Below are 18,349 nucleotides of genomic sequence, written 5' to 3' on the forward strand. Positions count from 1 at the left end.
ACGTGACCACGTTCCAAAGACGCACTGAAGTGGCGAGCCAACCCCCCCGCACCTGTGTCTCTGAATCGGGTGTGAAAGCCATGCAGCAGAGTAAAGGGCGGTAAGATCAGCTGATCCATCTGATTACGGATTACAGTTACATGGTTTCCCTTTGGAGTGGATGTCCGGTCACGGGCCCTCCACGTGTGTGGCAGTGCACTCCTCCATCCCGGCACGAACGCCATTAGACGCCCAAATCTAACCAGATGTGTGGATCTGAAATGAGTCTGACCAAGACTTGTGTGTTCTCTGAAAATGCTGCACTAACTATTGTGTTTGTTGCTTCACCAGAGACAAAACGGTCCATCGATTAGTCAATCGCTTCTGAAATGAGGATGACTGAAAGTGGACAGAATATTTTAGGATTGTCGATTGAACAAAGAAAGCTATATTTACCTCGTTGGAAGAGGAGACTGGTCGGCCTTCTTACTCTTGGTTCGCTGAACACAAAGCAGAGAGAGCGTTTTTCTACAGGAAGGAGGGATTAGAGTGCGCTTCGAATGACATTGTATTCATGTCGTCTGGCCGGCGCAATTGTCATTTATTTGCTCTCCTTCACTTCCCGGGGTATGCAGAACGTCTTCCCACATCTGCATTACACAAACCGCGCATGGTAATGTGTGGCATCCGACGGCCTCCTCTCCTCTCCTCCGTCTGGCCTCTCTGATAGCGCACAAAGGGCTCGCTTGTCGATTAACACACGGCCGCTTTCAATGACAATGGCCGAATCAACGGCGCTACGCGGGGCTTCGTTGAACTGAAACCTGACCTCCTCCATACAACAGTCGGTATAGTTTGTGTAAAGTCTTTTAATATACATATTGGAGTAAATGGTTGAGCTAGTTTCATGTGTGCACAGACGTCAGTGCGTGTTTGTTGACAAGACATAAACCATTTAAGAGGTTATGCTTGTGTTTGTATGTGCTGGATTAAGTTTAGTGTATCAGCACAGCAGCGGTCAGTCAGTTAATCAACTTATTATTTATTTATTACTTATAATTTATTATTAATGAATTTATTGCCATTAAATTTTCAATCAATTCATCGTAGTTCTTAAACATGCAAAACATTCTCCAATCTCAAAATCCGCTGCGTGGTCCAGTTGGTTATAACGGCAAACTTAAAGTTTGGGATTTTTTTTGTTGTTGGCGTGTGAAGACATTCACGAAGTTTTCTGGGAAATTGATTTCTTTCAGAATATTCATATATTTTATCAATGATTTTTTCAATGTTTTCTCTAGTTAGTACAAGTTACTGCAAAAAAGGATTCACCCTCCTTAATTATATTGTTCAGCCTTTTATTCCTCAACCGCTCATCCGGTCCATCCAGTTCAGATGACGCATGTGTTTTTCAACGCGCATTAAACTAATTATATGAGGTGGCAGGAGACCATTATTATTTCTCTACATGCTGTGGGCGGAGCTGCAGAAAGCTCAGGAGGGATCTGTGTGTGTGTGTGTGTTTGTGTTTGTGTGTGGGTGCTGCAAAGGTGTGCGTGTAAGAAGACAAAGGACTTCCCCCTCATGCCTTACGGTGGAGATTACTTCCAGGCGAACACACACCTTTTTATGATGGTTGTGTGTGACCGTCGGCCCGCGGTACACAGTATCAACGGGGTCAGGTGGGCAGTGAAGCAGCTGCAATGCTTCTCTCTGCTCGCGGTTTCTGTCTGATTGGGATTTCCTGGAAATGGGTACTCCTTGACTTTTGGAATTACCTCTGCGATTTTTCTTTCGTTTACTCTCTTCTGGGGATTTTTCCCTTTTTTTCCGTGGGAAAATGGTCCGTTTTGGTCGCTTGTCATCCTGGCACAGCTGGGACGTGCTGCACGTGGACCCTGAGGTCCCTCGGCCTCCTTCTTCTGACACGGAACCGACGGCATCTGACTGTCAGGTGAGGCTCCCTTCGCTGACACGCCGACGAGCGTAGACGCTTCAATAGAGCAGCATCACTGAGTGGCAATCAAAGAAAAAAGACTGTTGAACAACTTTTTTTATTATATTTTCATATAATAGTAAAAAACATGACGCAAATGTGACACATTTGTTGGTTCTAGCTTGTCAAAGACGAGGCTTTTCTGCGTCAAACACAAAGAGCAAAGTAAACGTATTTGGGGTTAAAGTGTTATTTAGATGAGATATATATATATATATTTTTTTCCCATACTAATCCATCAGGAAAAAAAACCATTGTGAAAATGTTTACGCTTGATTCTCAGTTTGAGCATCATCCCCTGTTGTTTTCATTAATCCCGTCTGCTAAATGACTAAAGACCAGTCTGTTTGTCAGCCAGGTGAAGGTGGGCGGGGCCTGGGACATCCTTCACTTCATCGCGGCTCGCGGCTCCCACCTCCCACCTCAAAGCTTGTTTTTGTCTCGCTGCGGCATCGGTGTTGGAACGGCGACGGCCTTGAAACATGCAGCATGTGTTGACCAGAGTGGGGGGGGACTGGGGGGTTTGTTTTAGTTTCTATTTCCTGGTTATGGACCGTGTGTGTGTGTGTGTGTGTGTGTGTGTGTGTGTGTGTGTGTGTGTGTGTGTGTGTGTGTGTGTGTGTGTGTGTGTGTGTGTGTGTGTGTGTGTGTGTGTGTGTGTGTGTGTGTGTGTGTGTGTGTGTGTGTTGCGGCTCTGTGTCGTTTTCTCATCGTTAATCAACCCACCTGATCAAGGGGACTAGTTATCAGTTGACATAAAGGCAGTAGCACAGGGTAGAAAGCGGGCAAGGGGGGGGGGTCTCTGCTCTTTTTTTCCCATTTAAAGATTTTCTCCTTTCCCGGCCAAGGTTAATGCTACAAAGCACTCTGATAAGATAAGGCCACGAGGGGCCGCGAGGCTTGATATCGTTAAGGTGACCGCCCCCCCCCCCCCTGCGGGACCCAATGCACAAGTCGCCGTCCCCAGAGCGAGTAGCTTTGTCACAAAGAGCTTCTCCGGATCCGGCCGCCGTCTGTCCTGAGCGACACGTTTACACAGGAGGCACAGGGGAAAACCTTGTAAACATCATTAGTTCGCCAGACACAGAACAGAGCGGCTCAGTGTTAACCATGGGGGGGCAGAGTGAGGGGGGGTGGTTACTTGGACTGACAGAAATTGTTTCATTACCTGCGGAAATATATTCAAATCTGAATAAGATTATTAGGTTTTAGTGCTTCAAAAAGACATTTTCTCAATCTGTTAATTTGTATATTCTTTCTTGCTGTAGTCGATACCCAACAGGGAGAGATGAGTTTCCTGTGGATCGACTGAATAGTTTTCCACGTCACCAGACTTCCCTGTGGACTTTTAAAGCGGGTTCTGGGCTTTTGGCTTATCTGCTGGGGATAAGCAGCTTATTAAATGTGCCGAAATGTGCCAGTAAACAAAGGGAATTTCCCGCTCGGCCATTATCGGCCCATTTCTTGTTCCCTGTCTTGGCCAGCTCCCATTGTTCAAAGGTCTCGGGGGCAAAGCGGCGACTTGAGATAAAGAAGAGTGGCCCAGCTTCGAAAACGAAACGAGGTCCGTTTAAAGTTGCCCCGGCGTTGTTCTGATAATCGCTTGGACGGACGGCTAATCTCAAGGAGGCTGCGTAGTGAGTTGTTGAGACTGACCTAAAGAGCAGCAGGACGTGTGTTTGGACTGGGGAGCTCCCCTGCAATCTGTCGCCCTGACTCCGCCTACGCATATTCAAATCGGCCTCCCCCCCTTTTTGTGTGTGTGTGTGTGTGTGTGTGTTTTTTTTTCTGCCCCCCCGGCCCTGCCTCCTCTTTCCTGCCCGACACAATGAGGCAGGATCCTCCCCGGTTGCTATGACTTCGGGGCCGGTGTCCGCGTGAAATGCAACCACCGACTGTTTGGCCAGCAGGACGGGACAGAGACACGTCCCGCTTCAAAGAGGAGCTGCCGATCGGGCACGGCTGGACGCGACAGCCAGACGTCGCAGACCCGGACCCCGTCGGCCGGAACGGGGCGCTTCAAGAACGAGCGAAGTTCAACGCCGGCCCCGCGATGGGGGAGCGCTAGCGGGGTTGTTTTTTCTTTTTTTTTTGGCGCTCTTGGCTCCTTGCACCTCCATATCGCAGGAGTCCAGGGCGGCGTGGATGCGTGTGTGTTTTTTCTCCCCCCTTGCCCCCCCCCGGTGGATGTGGACGGAGACAAGAGGAGGCTGGAAGTTGACAGAGCGCAGCAGCTGGTTCCAGAATGGGCTGCGATCCATGAGTCCAATCGGAGGATTAGGATGGTTTTTGTTACTTTTGACATGCCTCTGGCTTCAATGGTGAGCACTGTTGACGCGGTGGGAAACGGTTGGAAGCTTCCGTCGCTGCATCCTTTTCTATTTTCAGCCGTCTGGCCTCGTCGTTGTGTTTTTGAGAGGGAAAAAAAAAGGCCTCCTGTTAATTTGCTAATCAAGCTGAGTGCTTTCCGTTATCCGCAACTGCTGTTTATTTTTAATTTTGTTTATTAATTATGGGATATGCTCCCACGTGCCCCGTTGGTCCATGCAGACTGGACACTTCTTGACACCTGTGTCCTTGGCCTGTTGGCCAAAAATAAAATGAAAAATCCCCAAATGGGTGTAGGCTCGTTTTCCTTTAGACTTCAGAGACTTTTCTCCATTAGTTTTTGTTTTAAAGCCAGCGTTGTCTATTTGCAGTGAAGCCACTCTGCTCGTTGGTCATCGTCATTAAAATAAATAAATGAAAGGACTTTAAGCCGAAAAACCTTTAGGACCCCCCCAGTCGGATTTACAATCTTGTTATGCAACGCTGTCGAGGCCATTTGTACGCTTTTACTTAAGTGGTCTCACAAAGGTCTGTGCACGCTCTTCTTAAAAAGGGAATCTATTCATAATGTTTACATCTCATTTTGTCACATAAACATGCCACGAGCTCATACACGGGGTTTCAGCTTAAGTGTAATGGAAGTTGTTTACTTCTCTGAGCTGGGAAGCGTGACCTCAGAAGGTTATCCAGGCTGCGTATCCATAGTCTGTTTAATCGAAGCTTTACTGTTTACGCGCTCCTGATTTTGTCCCCCTGGATTTTGCATTTTTTGTTTTCTTTTGACTGAGGAGGACACCGATATATCGTGATGAGGTGGTGCCTGCAGTATGAGAGGAGCTTTGCAGGGCTGTAAAAATGACATTGAGCTCCTCTCCTGCACGCTTTTGTGAAATAACTCTTTCATATTTTAGTGAAATGATTGATATTCAATACCTGGTTTCATCTAAGAATGCAGCGCTGAATAAGGGGAGTTTGTGTTTGGAGCACTGAGTAGATGGTGGGGTATTTTCTTTTGAAGGGGGGGGGCACTAAAAGAATTTTGTTGGAATGGCCGGTCATTTTTAGCAACGTGTGTCAGTGTCCTGGAATGTTAAGGTCCTTGTCCCTGTATTTGAAGTGTGTGTGTGTGTGTGTGTGTGTGTGTGTGTGGGGGGGGGGGGGGGGGGGGGGTGTCCTCGCCAGCAGATTCCACACGCTAACGGCGAAAAACAACCGCTTCCCCGGATACCGCGGCGGCCCCTGTTTGTTTGCTTTGCTGGCGCTCGTAAAGTGGGCAGAGATTGCGCGAGCGAGGGCCCGCTGGCAGGGCCCGCTGACAGGGTAACAATGGAGGGGGCCAAACAATGGGCCAGGCTCCGTTCTTATGGAACAAGCTGCCGTCCCGCTACTCGTGATGTAATGCCGTGTCCCCACAAGGAAGCGGCTCTCCTTCCCCCTCCTGTTTGCGTCCGATCGCCAGGATGCTCTAACGGTCCCGCTGATGTCATCCCTCGCGCAGAATTCCCCTCCGATTTCCTGTTTATGCTCTCTTTGTGTATTTCTCTCTTTCCTTCATTGTCTCTTTCCAACCGTCAGCCTGGAAACTTTTGTCCTCCTCCGCCTGAGGTGACAAAAATCACTCATGCCAGCCTGCCTCCTTTCATTTTCTGTTTAGTGTCCTTGGACTTGTTTAAACGTTGCTCTCCCCGTCACGCAGGGTCAGGCTCGACGGAGGAAAAACATGACCGAGTTCCTGGGAGAGCCGAACATCCCCACCCCGGACACCCTGGGACAGCTCGGCGGCTCGCTGCCCGGCACCGGGCCCGACAGCTGGAAGAACCGCGCCGCCAGCCGCTTCAGCGGCTTCTTCAGCTCCACCGGCGGAGTGGGGCCCTTCGGCAAGGTAACGCAGAGCGCTGCTAAGACCGGCGTGCACTTTCTCTCTGGGGTGCAGAACTGACGTTGTAAAAAGCTTTGAGGGGCGAGCTTGTTCGCCCAGACAAAAACAACAACAACAACAACAAAAAGCTAAAACTAAACTAAACGGTAGCGAGCAGCAGCAGTGGGAGAGGGTCGGGAGGCCGCCTCCCCGGAGGTCTGGTGAGGTAATTTCCCCTTCCGAGTCTCGTGTTGTCGGCTCACATACTTTTCTCTCAAAATTAGTAGGTTGGGGAAAGTCTCAAGTCTCGTCTGGCTCAGCTTAGCACGGAGAATTGAATCAGGGACAAGCAGTTAGCCTGGTTCTGTCCAAAGGTAACACGTACGCCTTCCGGCACCTCAGAAGATCACCTTTCAATGCAAAAGCAAAATCCCAAATCTTCAAACCTTTCCTGTTTGACTACTTTTCAAAGAGAGTGATCAACTTCCATTCTAATGAAGCGCACATGTTCCCATTGTTCCTCCCTCCCGAGGTCACATCCTTCACAGTAGCAGATGTCGTGTAGAAACAGTATCTGTCAGTCACCTGTCACTGCCCGTCTCATCCCCATTCACCACCAGCGGCCCCCCTTAACCTCTTCAGGGCCAGAGATCCTTCCTCAGGACCTGCACCCCTGCAACCCTCTACACATTTTGAGGATGAACAACCGCCACCGCCTCCTTTCAGGGAACTATGAACAGCAACGGGACACTGATCGCTTTACTTCAGAGTCTGCTGGGCAATTTCTCGCTATTTATCAACACAGAACAATAGTTTTTTTCAGAATGGTTTATGGCTGACAAACCACTGGTCCATCTTCCCCCCCTCCCTCCGTGTTGCTGCTTCCGCCCCCCCCCCCCACCCCCTGGTCCTCTTTTGTTAAAGGTCTCAATGCACAGAGGTCATTTTCATAACTACGTAAGGCCTGTCAGGCTGAACAATGGCCTGAATAGCAGCTACTGTTGGATTTAAGAATTAAGGCGCGAGCAGAGACGGGGTTTGTATGCAAATGTCCGGACTCATCTTTACTTACAGTTTGACATGACAATAAATGGACAGACAACGGACAGAAACGGACAGTTAATTACGCATTTCTTCTCGCTGTCCTGCTGGTAACTTTGTTCAAACTAATTAGGCTTTTTTAAATTTTATTTTTTTTTAACCATGCCTGTGTCCCAACAGGAGGCGGATCGACTGGAGCAGCTCCAGAGCAAACTCCACTCCTACACGTTGTTCGGCCTCCCCAAGGTGCCGCAGCAGCTCTCCTTCCACCAGGACTCCTGGGAGGAGGAGGAGGAGAGCAACCTGGTCCTGGAGGACAGTTGGAAGATGTTACTGGACGACTCAGAGGTAATGACACACACACACACACACAGAATGCAAGTTATTGTGCCTTCTTTTGAGGTTAAATGTGACTCAATAATATATATCTATATACTATTTAGTCTTGGCAATTCAATTTTATAGCATTTTAAATTAATCTTTAACTGGAAATTGTAATAAAACATGAATCTGGCGGCTGATTGCGACATGCGACCATCACTGCCTCCATCGCGTGTCTTTTCTCAAGTCTGTTTCCCGACAGTGATGCTCACCGGCACACTGCTGACAGGAACCCTACAATGCAAACCATATTACCTGTTCCACCTGCTGGTGTGCACGTGACTAATCAGGGACGTCACCGCTTAGCTGCTAGACAGGAGCGTTGTGTCCACTGTCCCGCCCCCGACGGGCGCGCGCACTTGCCACTTTCCAGTCTCGATTGCTTGTTGTTGGCCAGTAATCAAGCTGGTAATGTGAGTAACTGGGAAATATAAGAAAGGGTCGTTCTCATGTTTGAGCGCATGAATGAAGAGGTTTATTTACATGACAAATGACACGCGAGTGTAAAAGCAAACAGAATTTATATTTCTGCATCAGTTCAGTCAGTTCAATTGCGTGTCTGATCAGGATTTTATACAACATGAATGAGCATAAATATCAAAATAAATATCTCTCTTCAATGTAAATAAGGAACCCTTTTTTAAAACAATACTTATCAGATATCGTCACTCAGCCGACAGGTGGCGGACCCGAACATTACACTTTGCAACACAAAATGTTTGACAATCTCTCAACCGAATGGAGGAAACCATAATGTAATGAACCTGTAACTATAGTTAATAACGTGATCTGTGTTTGTGTTTGCAGTCACTGACGAGGCGACAGTTCCAACAGCAGGAGGCGATATGGGAGCTGCTTCAAACCGAGGCCACCTACATAAAGAAACTGCGAGTCATCACCGACGTAAGTGAACTACTGGGAACTTGACGTAGAAACCTATTGATATAGTATTATCCTTTTGGCTTTAAAGGCTTTGTATCCTAACAGCGTCCCATAAGAAATGAGAAACTCACTCTGTTGGTTTGTACCGCCCTCTGCAGCTGTTCCTGTGCGGCCTGCTGAACCTGCAGGAGAGCGGCCTGCTGACCGAGGTGGAGCCCGCCAAGGTGTTCAGCAACATCCACGAGATCATCCGCCTGCACACGCTGCTTTGGAACCAGGTCATGCTGCCGGTCCTGGAGAAGGCCAGGCAGGCGCGCGCTCTGCTGGACCCCACCGACCTTCACCACGGCTTCAGGACGGTCAGTCGCAATCACGGTGCAATATGCGTTTTTGAATGTGAATGGATCATTTTATTCTGCTACTTTTATATTTTTTAGTTTTAAAACATAAATTCCATTTGAGATGCAGAAGCTTACCTCATAATACAACAAAAAGCAATTTACAAAAGCCATTCACTGTTTTTCCCCAAAAACTGTATTATACCGTTTAAAAAAAAAAACTGTATTATAGAGTCTATATAGTTTTTTTTAAAACTGTATTATACAGTTTTTTTTAAAACTAAATAAAAAATAATAGTTTTAGGCTTGAGTAAAATTGTTTCTCCCTCATGTCCATGTCAATAATGTCTGACTCATGTCTTTGTCTATGTGTGTTCAGTTTGGCACCAGGTTCCAGCCCTACATCCGTTACTGCATGGAGGAGGAGGGCTGCATGGAGAACATGCGCACGCTCCACAGGGACAACGAGCTCTTCAGGACCTACGTCACAGTCAGTCCTCTCACGCCGCCTCGCTTTGGAGCCAAATCCTCCTCCGGGGTCGTCTTCCCGTCACATTTCTGGCGCGTTAAATGTTTTGACGTTTCCTGTTTCTGTCCGGCTCTGTTCAGTGGGCGGAGACCGACAAGCAGTGCAACCGCCTGAAGCTGGCCGACATGTTGGCGAAGCCTCACCAGAGACTGACCAAATATCCCCTCCTCCTGAAGAGCGTGATGAAGAAGACGGACGAGCCGTCGGCCCGCGACATCGTCAACAGCATGGTGAGGAAGCTACGGGCTGCTTTTATGTACACGTTTTCTATCTTTTCAGGGTATTTTTAATACCCAATGTATACTTCCCTGATAATACTTAAATGGAAGACTTAGTAGCCGTATTTTACAGCGTACTCAGTTGAAGGATCTGAATAGTTGCTTCACCATTCTGTAAGGATGTATACAATAGATTATATATGGTGCTTTACTAGTTTACACTGACAGACTCTCTGTTTCTCTTCCTCAAGGTGGCCGCTGTGGAGGGCTTCATCAACAGCGTGGAGTCCCAGATGCGACAGAGTCAGGAAAAGCAGAAGCTGGCCACCATTTCTGCCCGAATAGACTCCTACGAGGCCGTAGAGGGCAGCAGCGAAGAGGTGGAGAAGGTAAGAAACTCTTCACGGGGGCTCCGGGCCAAACACTCCAAAAAAAGCTCCGGCGGTTACAAAACTTTTTGTCTTTGCCCCGTCAGATCCTCAAGGAGTACAACCGCTTCGACCTCATGGCTCCCATGAGAGGAATTTCCCCGGAGGAGACTCGACAGCTGCATCTGGAGGGCGCTCTGAGGATGAAAGAGGGCAAAGACAGCAGGGTAAGGCCGACTCGCCTGGCGAGCTCTCCCTCTCTTCACGCCGCGTAGAGCAACTGGCTTCTTCTCGCTTTTCTTTGCGGTTGCCTCTTTTTCCGCATTAAATGGATGACCTTTCAGAACCTAAATAGAGGAGTTTCTATGAGACCTGAGACGAGTTTAATCTCCTCCGTAGATGGAAGTCTATTGTGTCCTGTTCACCGACCAGCTGCTAATTACCAAGCCAGTGAAAAGGGTGGAGAAAGTCAAGATCATCCGCCAGCCTCTCCTCATTCACAATGTCGTCTGTAAGGAACTCAAAGACCCCGGTGAGTGCTCTGGTGAAGATTAAGACCAGTTACTAAGACTTGTAACATCATTCAAACAAGATTTGTCAAAAATTGGTATACTCTTTACATTTGAGAAGATATAACCAGCACACATTTGAGATAATTTATTGGTCAGTAACGATTTATGATCAATTGTTTGTGTAAAAGTTCTAATAATGTAGAACTCAGACCAGCAGTGGTAGATGAAGGATTCAGATCTTTTATTTGAATAACCAAATTCTTTCCTGCCAGTTTTTGACGGTTCAGCTGATTTGAACTCCTTTACGCACTGTCTGGTATTTTAATCTACAGCAATGCATCATATTACGTTCAGTACTTGTCTAAAGCTACTTTGTTTCCTTCCACCACTGGAGACCGTGGATGGTAATGATTATTAACTGCTGCTGCTGACAGGAAACTGGAAAAGAAAGCTGTAACTCTTTTTTTTCCCCACATGATGCTGATTCTTTTGTGCTCTTTGTCTCTGTAGGCTCGTTCATCCTCATCTACCTCAACGAGTTCAAGAATGCAGTGGGAGCCTACACCTTCCAAGCCAACAGCGCCACCCAGGGGCGAAGCTGGATCGATGCAATCTGCAATGTCCAGGTCGGTCAGCCGGTTCATATCTTGATGCAGAGACACTGTGTCTGCGTTTCTGCATACTAAATGTACCTGTGCTATACGCTGCAGAACCAGCTGCTGAGGCTTCGCACCGAGGAGGTCCTCCGGCAGCAGAACGCCAGGAGCAGATGTAAAGAGGGGGAGGATGAAGAAGAGGAGGAAGACGAGAGCAGCAACTCCACCACAAGTTCCCCTTGTCTCAGGCACACAGTCCAGCAGAACTCGAGGTACGACAGTGTTGAACTTGATAGCCGTGATGTGACGTCATTCATTGCCTCGGGTGCACTAAACCAACCCGAAACTTTCCTTTTCAGTCAATCCGATGGTTCCACCGAAACCCTGTCAGTGATGGACGTCGATGAACCGGGCGAACCCCAAAAGCCTCTTTTCCCAAACACGAACCAGCAGGGAACCAGTGTAAAAGACTCCGAAGCGGCTCTCCTGTCTGAGGTCCAGCAGTCGCAGCCCAAGGGCGCCCCCACAGTCCACGCCAGAGTTTACTCTGAGCGCGGTGGGGAGACGGGGCCCGGCGGCGAGGGGCTGAACACCCAGTGTCGCTCTCTCTCCATCGACAGCGCCTATGGAACCCTCTCCTCCAAATCCCTCCTGAGAGACCTTCAGCCTCTGCCCGGCCAAGGGGGAGACAGGGAGGTGGAGGAGCAGGAACAGACTCTATTCAAAGAGCAGGAAGAAGACGAGGAGGAGGAGGAGGACGACGACGAGGAGGACGAGGAGGATACTGACTCACTGGGGTCCCAACTGTTGGTAGTCCAGTCCTCTAAACCTCGCCGGCGGCCTCATGTCCAGTCACGAGTCCACTGCCTACAGAGGCTTTCCGGTCTGGCCCTGTCGCGCTCAGAGGACAATCTGCTGCAGCGCCTCTACAGCCGAAGCCCCGCGTCCCACGCGCACGGCTCCAAGGCGCGGGACCCGTCGGCGCGCGGGGACGCCAAGACATCGCCGCTGGCTCACAGCAAAAGCCTCACGGAGTTGGGCCGGACCTGCATGGAGCTGTTTGCCAGCGACCTGGACCGGTCCGAAGACTGCCTGAGCCTTTCCTCGGACAAACTCCGCGCCACCCTGAGGAGGGCGGAGCCCAAGCGACGGCAAAAGGGGTCCGCGGGACTACGCGAGGGCGACGGGTCCCAGAGTAACAGCTCGGACGGGGAAACGGCGCCGTCCCCCTGCGGGGAGAGGAGAAACGAGTCGAAGGCCACGGGCGACTCGGGCGAGAAGGCGCTTCAGAAGAAGTCGTCGTCCCCGCCCCAGCAGCACAAGAAGCTGACGCTGGCGCAGCTGTATCGGATACGCACAACTCTCGTCCTCAACTCTACACTCACTGCATCGTAAGTGCCCCCTCGTCTATTGCAGGTTTATAGATTCACAAACATTTGTTTGTTTGATATCACATGTGTGCACGGTAGAGATGCAACAACCGGCCGCTCTGGTTAGCTTAGCGAGTTTGTTGATTTAGCATTTTCTTACTGTGTGGAAGACATGTGTCATTTATTTATTTTTTCTTTTGTATTTCCAGGGAAGTTTGACCACTTTTCCACACAGCTGACCCGTGGCGTGTGGGCAACAATAAGAAACGACACTTATTCTGCTTCGGTGGACTGACTTTCCTGCGACACAAATGCACTCTCTCTCTCTCTCTCTTAATGCTCTCTCCCTTCTGGTGGCTTTTTGGACGCTGACAGTACCGTTTTTCCATGGGAACATTTATTTCTTTGCTGTTGCATTGGTTTTTCCGAATTTACCGAGTGGAAGCGAGAGGCGGAGAGACATTAACTGCTTGCACTTTGCAACGGAAGTAGCATTATAGGCGCGGGGACGATGAGGTGGACGGTTAGAGGTGGAGCGGAATCCTGCATCTTCATAGAGAGGAACACAGTCCCTCAAAAACAAATAGCACCTGGGATGTCCACCTAACATTTATGCAACTCCTGGTTGGCTTTAACAAAAGAAGAAGAAGAAGAAGAAAAAAAAAGTGAAAATTGCACAGTTATATATGTTGAGTAGAATGATCACTAAAGAGTGAATTTTCCAATTACAGTCACACAGTGAATTAGCGTTTATCGTTTGCTGTCCGTGTCTGCTCGTGTACAGACGTGTGTGCGTGTGAGAGAATGTGCGAATGATTGTCTCGTGCCCGAATGATAACATGGTCCTCGGCTCCTTGACTGGACCATAACTGATTCCCACCTCCTGTGAATATGCTTACACACCCAAAGATGGAAGAAGCCGGCAGGTTCCCAACAACCAAAAAGCTCCAATACGGCCAATCCCGTTTCAACAGCCTTCTGAGATGAACTTTTTAGTTTTACTGTTGATCTGTGTTAACTACGTTAAATCGACCACGTTGAACTGATGAGAAAAACACATTGACTGAATAAGCACATGCATGAATGCGGTTGCTGTAGAGAAGGATGTCTACACTTGAGTAATGGCTCGGCACACTGATGGGAAAAAAGGCTTTGGGTTGGATGTTGTCTTGTGAGTGAATTAGATAAACAAATCTCCTCATCATAAATGCTATGAACAACTTTTCAGATCAGTGATTTAGAACCTTCTTCCAAACATCGCCCCAATCCAAATAGGTGTTTACTCTGTTTACTTTTTTTTGTGTTGTTGTTGTTAATGTGTAATATTTATTTTGCTTGCTATGTTTTATATATAAGATATTGTTTATATTATTTACTTCAATGATTTGTACATTTGTTTTGTTGATGTAGTCTTAATATTTTTTTTCTTGTCAGGCATGACTGTGCTATGAACCAAAATCATGCGTTTCCTCTTTCAGGAATGTTCTCGCGCAACAAAAATGCTAAAATACTTTATCCCTCTTTTAATGGTTTAATCCATTGTAATGGAGTGCTTCAAGGGGAAAGGCTGAATCTGAATGGCATTAAGCATTAAAACTACATGAACTGATAGTACTGCTCCCGTCTCATGTTTTCTAACATCAAAGTCAAAAAAGGGCGTCTGTAAAAGCATCATGAAAAGGTATCGACAGTCAAAATATAGTTTTGGTGCATCTCAAAAAAGGCCTTCAGAATTAAAATGAAACCAGTAGTGTGTTGGAAGGGGTCATAACAAGTAACAATATAATATGTAGACATTTCATTGTATAGTGTATATAAGAAAAAAAGGAATAGTAAATCAGAAAGGGTTAAAGTAAAAGAAGTGCTATAGTGGTATATGAAGATAGGAACGACGCATAGTAAGGTAGGTCATCTAAAGCTTTAAAGTCTTTAAATAGTTGTGCGGTATGTCTATAGTCACCTCATCAAAAATGTGATCGGTAAGTATTTAATAATAATGTTATAATAAAGTGCACTATACCAATGTATGTGCAGGACACCGTAAAGCAACCTGAGGAGGGAATGTCGTTATCTATGCATGTACGGTATCAAGGAGCAGGGGTTGAATTAAAGTGTCAAAATGTTTCAGGGTTACTCAGTTAAACATTATTCATCTGCGCATTTTAGTTTCTGGGAACTCGGTCAGGCCACATCTGTTCCAGCTGTCTTGTCTGTCTGGCTCCAGAGTCCGCCTCTGGTTCCCAGAGAGTTCAAATCTCAGCCGTCTCCGTGACAAAGTGTCCAACGCGCACGTGGGACGTGATGGCGGGGGGCGGGGCGGGGCGATGCCCGGATGGCCCGCGGCAACACGATGGCGAAGGTGTATTTACAGGTGATTATATCAGCTAATCGGTGGATTACAGCATGTTGAGTCCACACAAGCCCATAAGCTGCAGAGAAAAGACAGTGCGGTCCTGTGGGATTTCGGGTTTAATCTGGTCCCAGAACGAGGCGACCCCTCCCGCTGTCACATCTGGCCCGTAGGGATTTACTGTTGTAATCCTCGATTTTAAAACAATTTTATTATGCGTTATCGCTGATACGCTGGACTTTAATGATTAAATTGCAGCATTCTATTTTAGCAATATCGTGTGATTACACATCTATTAGCCTTGACTAAGTCATGCAGTTGTGCCGTAGTCAGCTGTGGTCACATGATGGCTGCATCACATCGATATTCCAAGTACGTCGATCTGGTGAATTTTTAAACCAAAGGACAACATATCAAAACCAACTTTCCCCTTTTTGGTTACATATGTGTTGCGTGCACTTCTGCATATACAGATGGGGCAGGGACGGGGTTAACACCACCTGCTGTGGCAGATGTCAAAAACCATGCTGTAAAAAATGTCCGATTAACACAAAAGGGGCACTTTGGCAAATCCTGATTATAAGAGCACTTTCGTTTATTAAACTCTGCCAATCCCCCTGTGCTCGTTTTGACCGAGGATTAAAACCAGGTAGACACCATTGTCTATCCAAACAATCCCTCTTAATGCTCGGGCGGCTTCCTGGTGCCCCGGCCGGGCCCGACCGGCCCCGTCGCCAGCCTGTAATCTCAGCAGGGGCTTATAGGTCATTACAACCACTACACATTCCCATTCATCAACACTATCCCCTTCAGAGGGGCTAGTGATTAGATTTAGGACATGTTTTACAGGGGAAGAAAGGAAAAAAAAGAGAACAAACTGAAGCGTGTTTACAAGAGCTGCGCTGCAAAAAAGGCCCTGCAGACGAGCGACAGCCATATGGAATGGATAACGCTGTCAACATCTGCCCTCGATCAGTATCACACACACACACGGCCATTTCACTGGCGGCTTTGACCTTCACGCAGTGCATCAAGGACATCTGGCCCTTCTCGGTTCTCGCTGGCCCCTTAAAACAGCGTTGAGCAGTCAAGTAGCTACAGAGAAATCCATTCAGAAGTCACCATACAACACCACTAGTTTAAAGTTACTATCCTCCTAAAATTCACGTCATGTGGCTTTTTCTTAACCCGTGTTATTTATTGTGATTATCCAAATGAGTTCATTTCCCTTCGATCCTTTCGCTGTGTTTTCTTAAAGACTTGTGGCTGAAGTAGCAGTGGACGTTCTGCAGCTGAAAGAGAGCATTCTGGTGGTGAGACTTTGTAATGGGAACACTGGTTCCAAATGACCTCACATCTAGTTCTACTATTCTCACAATATTGTTACACATCAGCCAACATATACAGCCGGTTGATTTATTAGTGTCGCTTTATCAAGCAAGACACTAATTAGGCTATTTAAGATTCAAAGCATCACCTCAAGTCATCGCAGCATAACTGATTATATTCACTCAAATACTTCTATCAACTATTATTCCGAGGTGAACACACTCAACCGGTTTCTTCTACTATACTTCAGGGAAATACTGTTCTTTTGGCTCCGCATGTATTTGACTGGTATTGACTAGTCAAATAACTTTTTGGGCTTGTGACGCTTCCCAGCAAAGGTATTTAAAAGTGTCCAATCCCAAAACAGCGACTACAGTAAAGATTAAAAAGGGTCTACCAGTTATAATAGTAAAGGAATCAATCTAACAGTCACTATTTTCTGCAGAATGAAAACTTTCCGTTGTAATACTTACGGTACATTTATCCAATAATCCCTCAGTGCGTTCATTCAAGAGAAAGGTTACAAGGATTATTTTACATTTTAATATTAGTACATTACCTGAATAAACGATCCGACTCCTATTTTCCACCACAGGTCGGCTGTGGTTGATGGGATTGAGTCACGGCCCCCCCCCTCCTCTGCCCTCACAGCGGTAACAAGGTGGTAATGTATTGCCAGCTGCTCTCCGCCATAAATTAATTTGCCAAAGATGTGGCATATGCTCGAGGATCAAATGTCTTTATCCTGGTAAAGTTGTGTTGTTTTTTTAAATTCAAGGAGCATAAGGTCCCACTTTCACGTGACAATATAAACTCCTCACCTCAATAATTGTATCAGCTTGTAAGAAGCTTACTGTAATTACAATATTGTCTTTTTTAGAGCAGCAGCCTAACACATAAAATACGAAATCACCCATTTCTAAATTAAATGGAAACTCGTTCAAAGAGAAGCTACACTAGAGGAGAATAGAGGGATTAACATGTAAATGCGGCCCATTTAATATTTACAGCGCAATCACGCAATTAATCTGTCAATGTGTCTAATACCAGAACTGACTGGCCCTCCAACAGGAAGTGTATCAGGGGCCCGGTTAAAAACTCCTCGATTGGAAAATAACTCACTGCAAAATAACACAACATAACAAATAAACATCACAAGAAAATGAAGACGTTTCTTCACCAAACCAAAGTATTCTTGTTGTTGTGGATTATAATCTTATTTTAGTAAATCAACTAACTAATTCAACATTGTGAGGTTTTTGCAGATATCTGCTGTTGTTAGGCTTCTGCTCATAATATCTGAAGAAAGCAATCACAATGACTGCAGCTTACTTCAATAACTTTATGAACCACAAACCACGGCAATAACCAGCGTGTCCCGGCAGTGTGCATCACTTTAGTCTCCCCAGTAATAAGTTTGCTTTGTGTCGTGATCTCCTCTAATTGGACAGCGTTTTCCAAACGATGCGAAATGACTCTGTTTTTGTGTTTGAAATTGGTGCAGATGTTTCTCAATTCATATGATAAGGAATGTCATTACGAACTGCACTTTGTTTACTGCAGTACAAATACATGTCATTTGTACATCACTAATTCAATGCAATGCCGCTTCACACATTTATACTCCACCACACTTATTTTATTACCTTAAATATCATCGTAGTTTACAGTGACTCAACCTGCAAGAGTGTAGGAAAATACACATTAATGCATCACTAATTTATATATAATATACCCCAGTATTACATCAGGCCTAAGTACTTTCACTTCTGAATGAGGGGACTAGTACTACATAGTATTGTACAGTGTCTTAATTCTTAAGTAAGTAAGAATATAGTAAGATATATGAGTACTTGATCCAATACCAACTATAGCTATATTGGAAAACTGCATTAAAAGGTGCAAACTACCACCTCTTTTTATGTATATTTTTGAATCGTCACTGCAGTCTAGTGCAACAAACAGCTGGAATAAACTTCCTGAAGATTTAAGACTTGCCCCAACTCTGACCACGTTTAAAACAAGACTGAAAACTTTTATGTTCAGCTTCGCCTTCTGCTAAATTTTAACCTCTGCCTTTAATTAAACAATAATTTATAATTTTATTTGCTGTTTTTAATTGTCTTTTAATTCCTGCATTTTATTTCACTTTATTGTATGTGAAGCACTTTGAGTCTGCCTTGTGTATGAAAAGCGCTATACAAATAAAATTGCCTTGCCTTGCCTAGTGTAGCTGCTAGACCGCAGCTGAGATGCTGCGGTCTTCGAAGGGTT

General features: G+C 46.4%; 1 protein-coding gene across 7 annotated transcripts in view; it reads left to right on the forward strand.

Annotated features, from left to right (window-relative positions):
- Positions 1 to 14,007, forward strand: part of plekhg5b (pleckstrin homology domain containing, family G (with RhoGef domain) member 5b) — a 49,122-nt gene extending 35,115 nt beyond the window's left edge. For 6 of the 7 annotated variants that reach the window (XM_040193725.2, XM_040193721.2, XM_040193724.2 and 3 more), the window contains 13 exons: positions 6,000 to 6,185; positions 7,383 to 7,550; positions 8,391 to 8,486; positions 8,624 to 8,824; positions 9,183 to 9,293; positions 9,413 to 9,562; positions 9,802 to 9,939; positions 10,026 to 10,145; positions 10,318 to 10,450; positions 10,941 to 11,056; positions 11,141 to 11,298; positions 11,386 to 12,417; positions 12,606 to 14,007. In XM_040193725.2, the coding sequence (XP_040049659.2) occupies positions 6,000 to 6,185; positions 7,383 to 7,550; positions 8,391 to 8,486; positions 8,624 to 8,824; positions 9,183 to 9,293; positions 9,413 to 9,562; positions 9,802 to 9,939; positions 10,026 to 10,145; positions 10,318 to 10,450; positions 10,941 to 11,056; positions 11,141 to 11,298; positions 11,386 to 12,417; positions 12,606 to 12,615 (2,619 nt within the window). In that variant the 3' untranslated portion in view covers positions 12,616 to 14,007. Of the gene's footprint in view, positions 1 to 5,508; positions 5,909 to 5,999; positions 6,186 to 7,382; positions 7,551 to 8,390; positions 8,487 to 8,623; positions 8,825 to 9,182; positions 9,294 to 9,412; positions 9,563 to 9,801; positions 9,940 to 10,025; positions 10,146 to 10,317; positions 10,451 to 10,940; positions 11,057 to 11,140; positions 11,299 to 11,385; positions 12,418 to 12,605 lie in introns of those variants that run through there. The other variant, XM_078089368.1, reaches the window with a different exon arrangement.
- The last annotated feature ends 4,342 nt before the right edge of the window (positions 14,008 to 18,349 follow it).

This window comes from Gasterosteus aculeatus, chromosome 2 (assembly GCF_964276395.1).
Source record: "Gasterosteus aculeatus chromosome 2, fGasAcu3.hap1.1, whole genome shotgun sequence".
In the NCBI taxonomy this organism is placed as follows: domain Eukaryota; kingdom Metazoa; phylum Chordata; class Actinopteri; order Perciformes; family Gasterosteidae; genus Gasterosteus; species Gasterosteus aculeatus.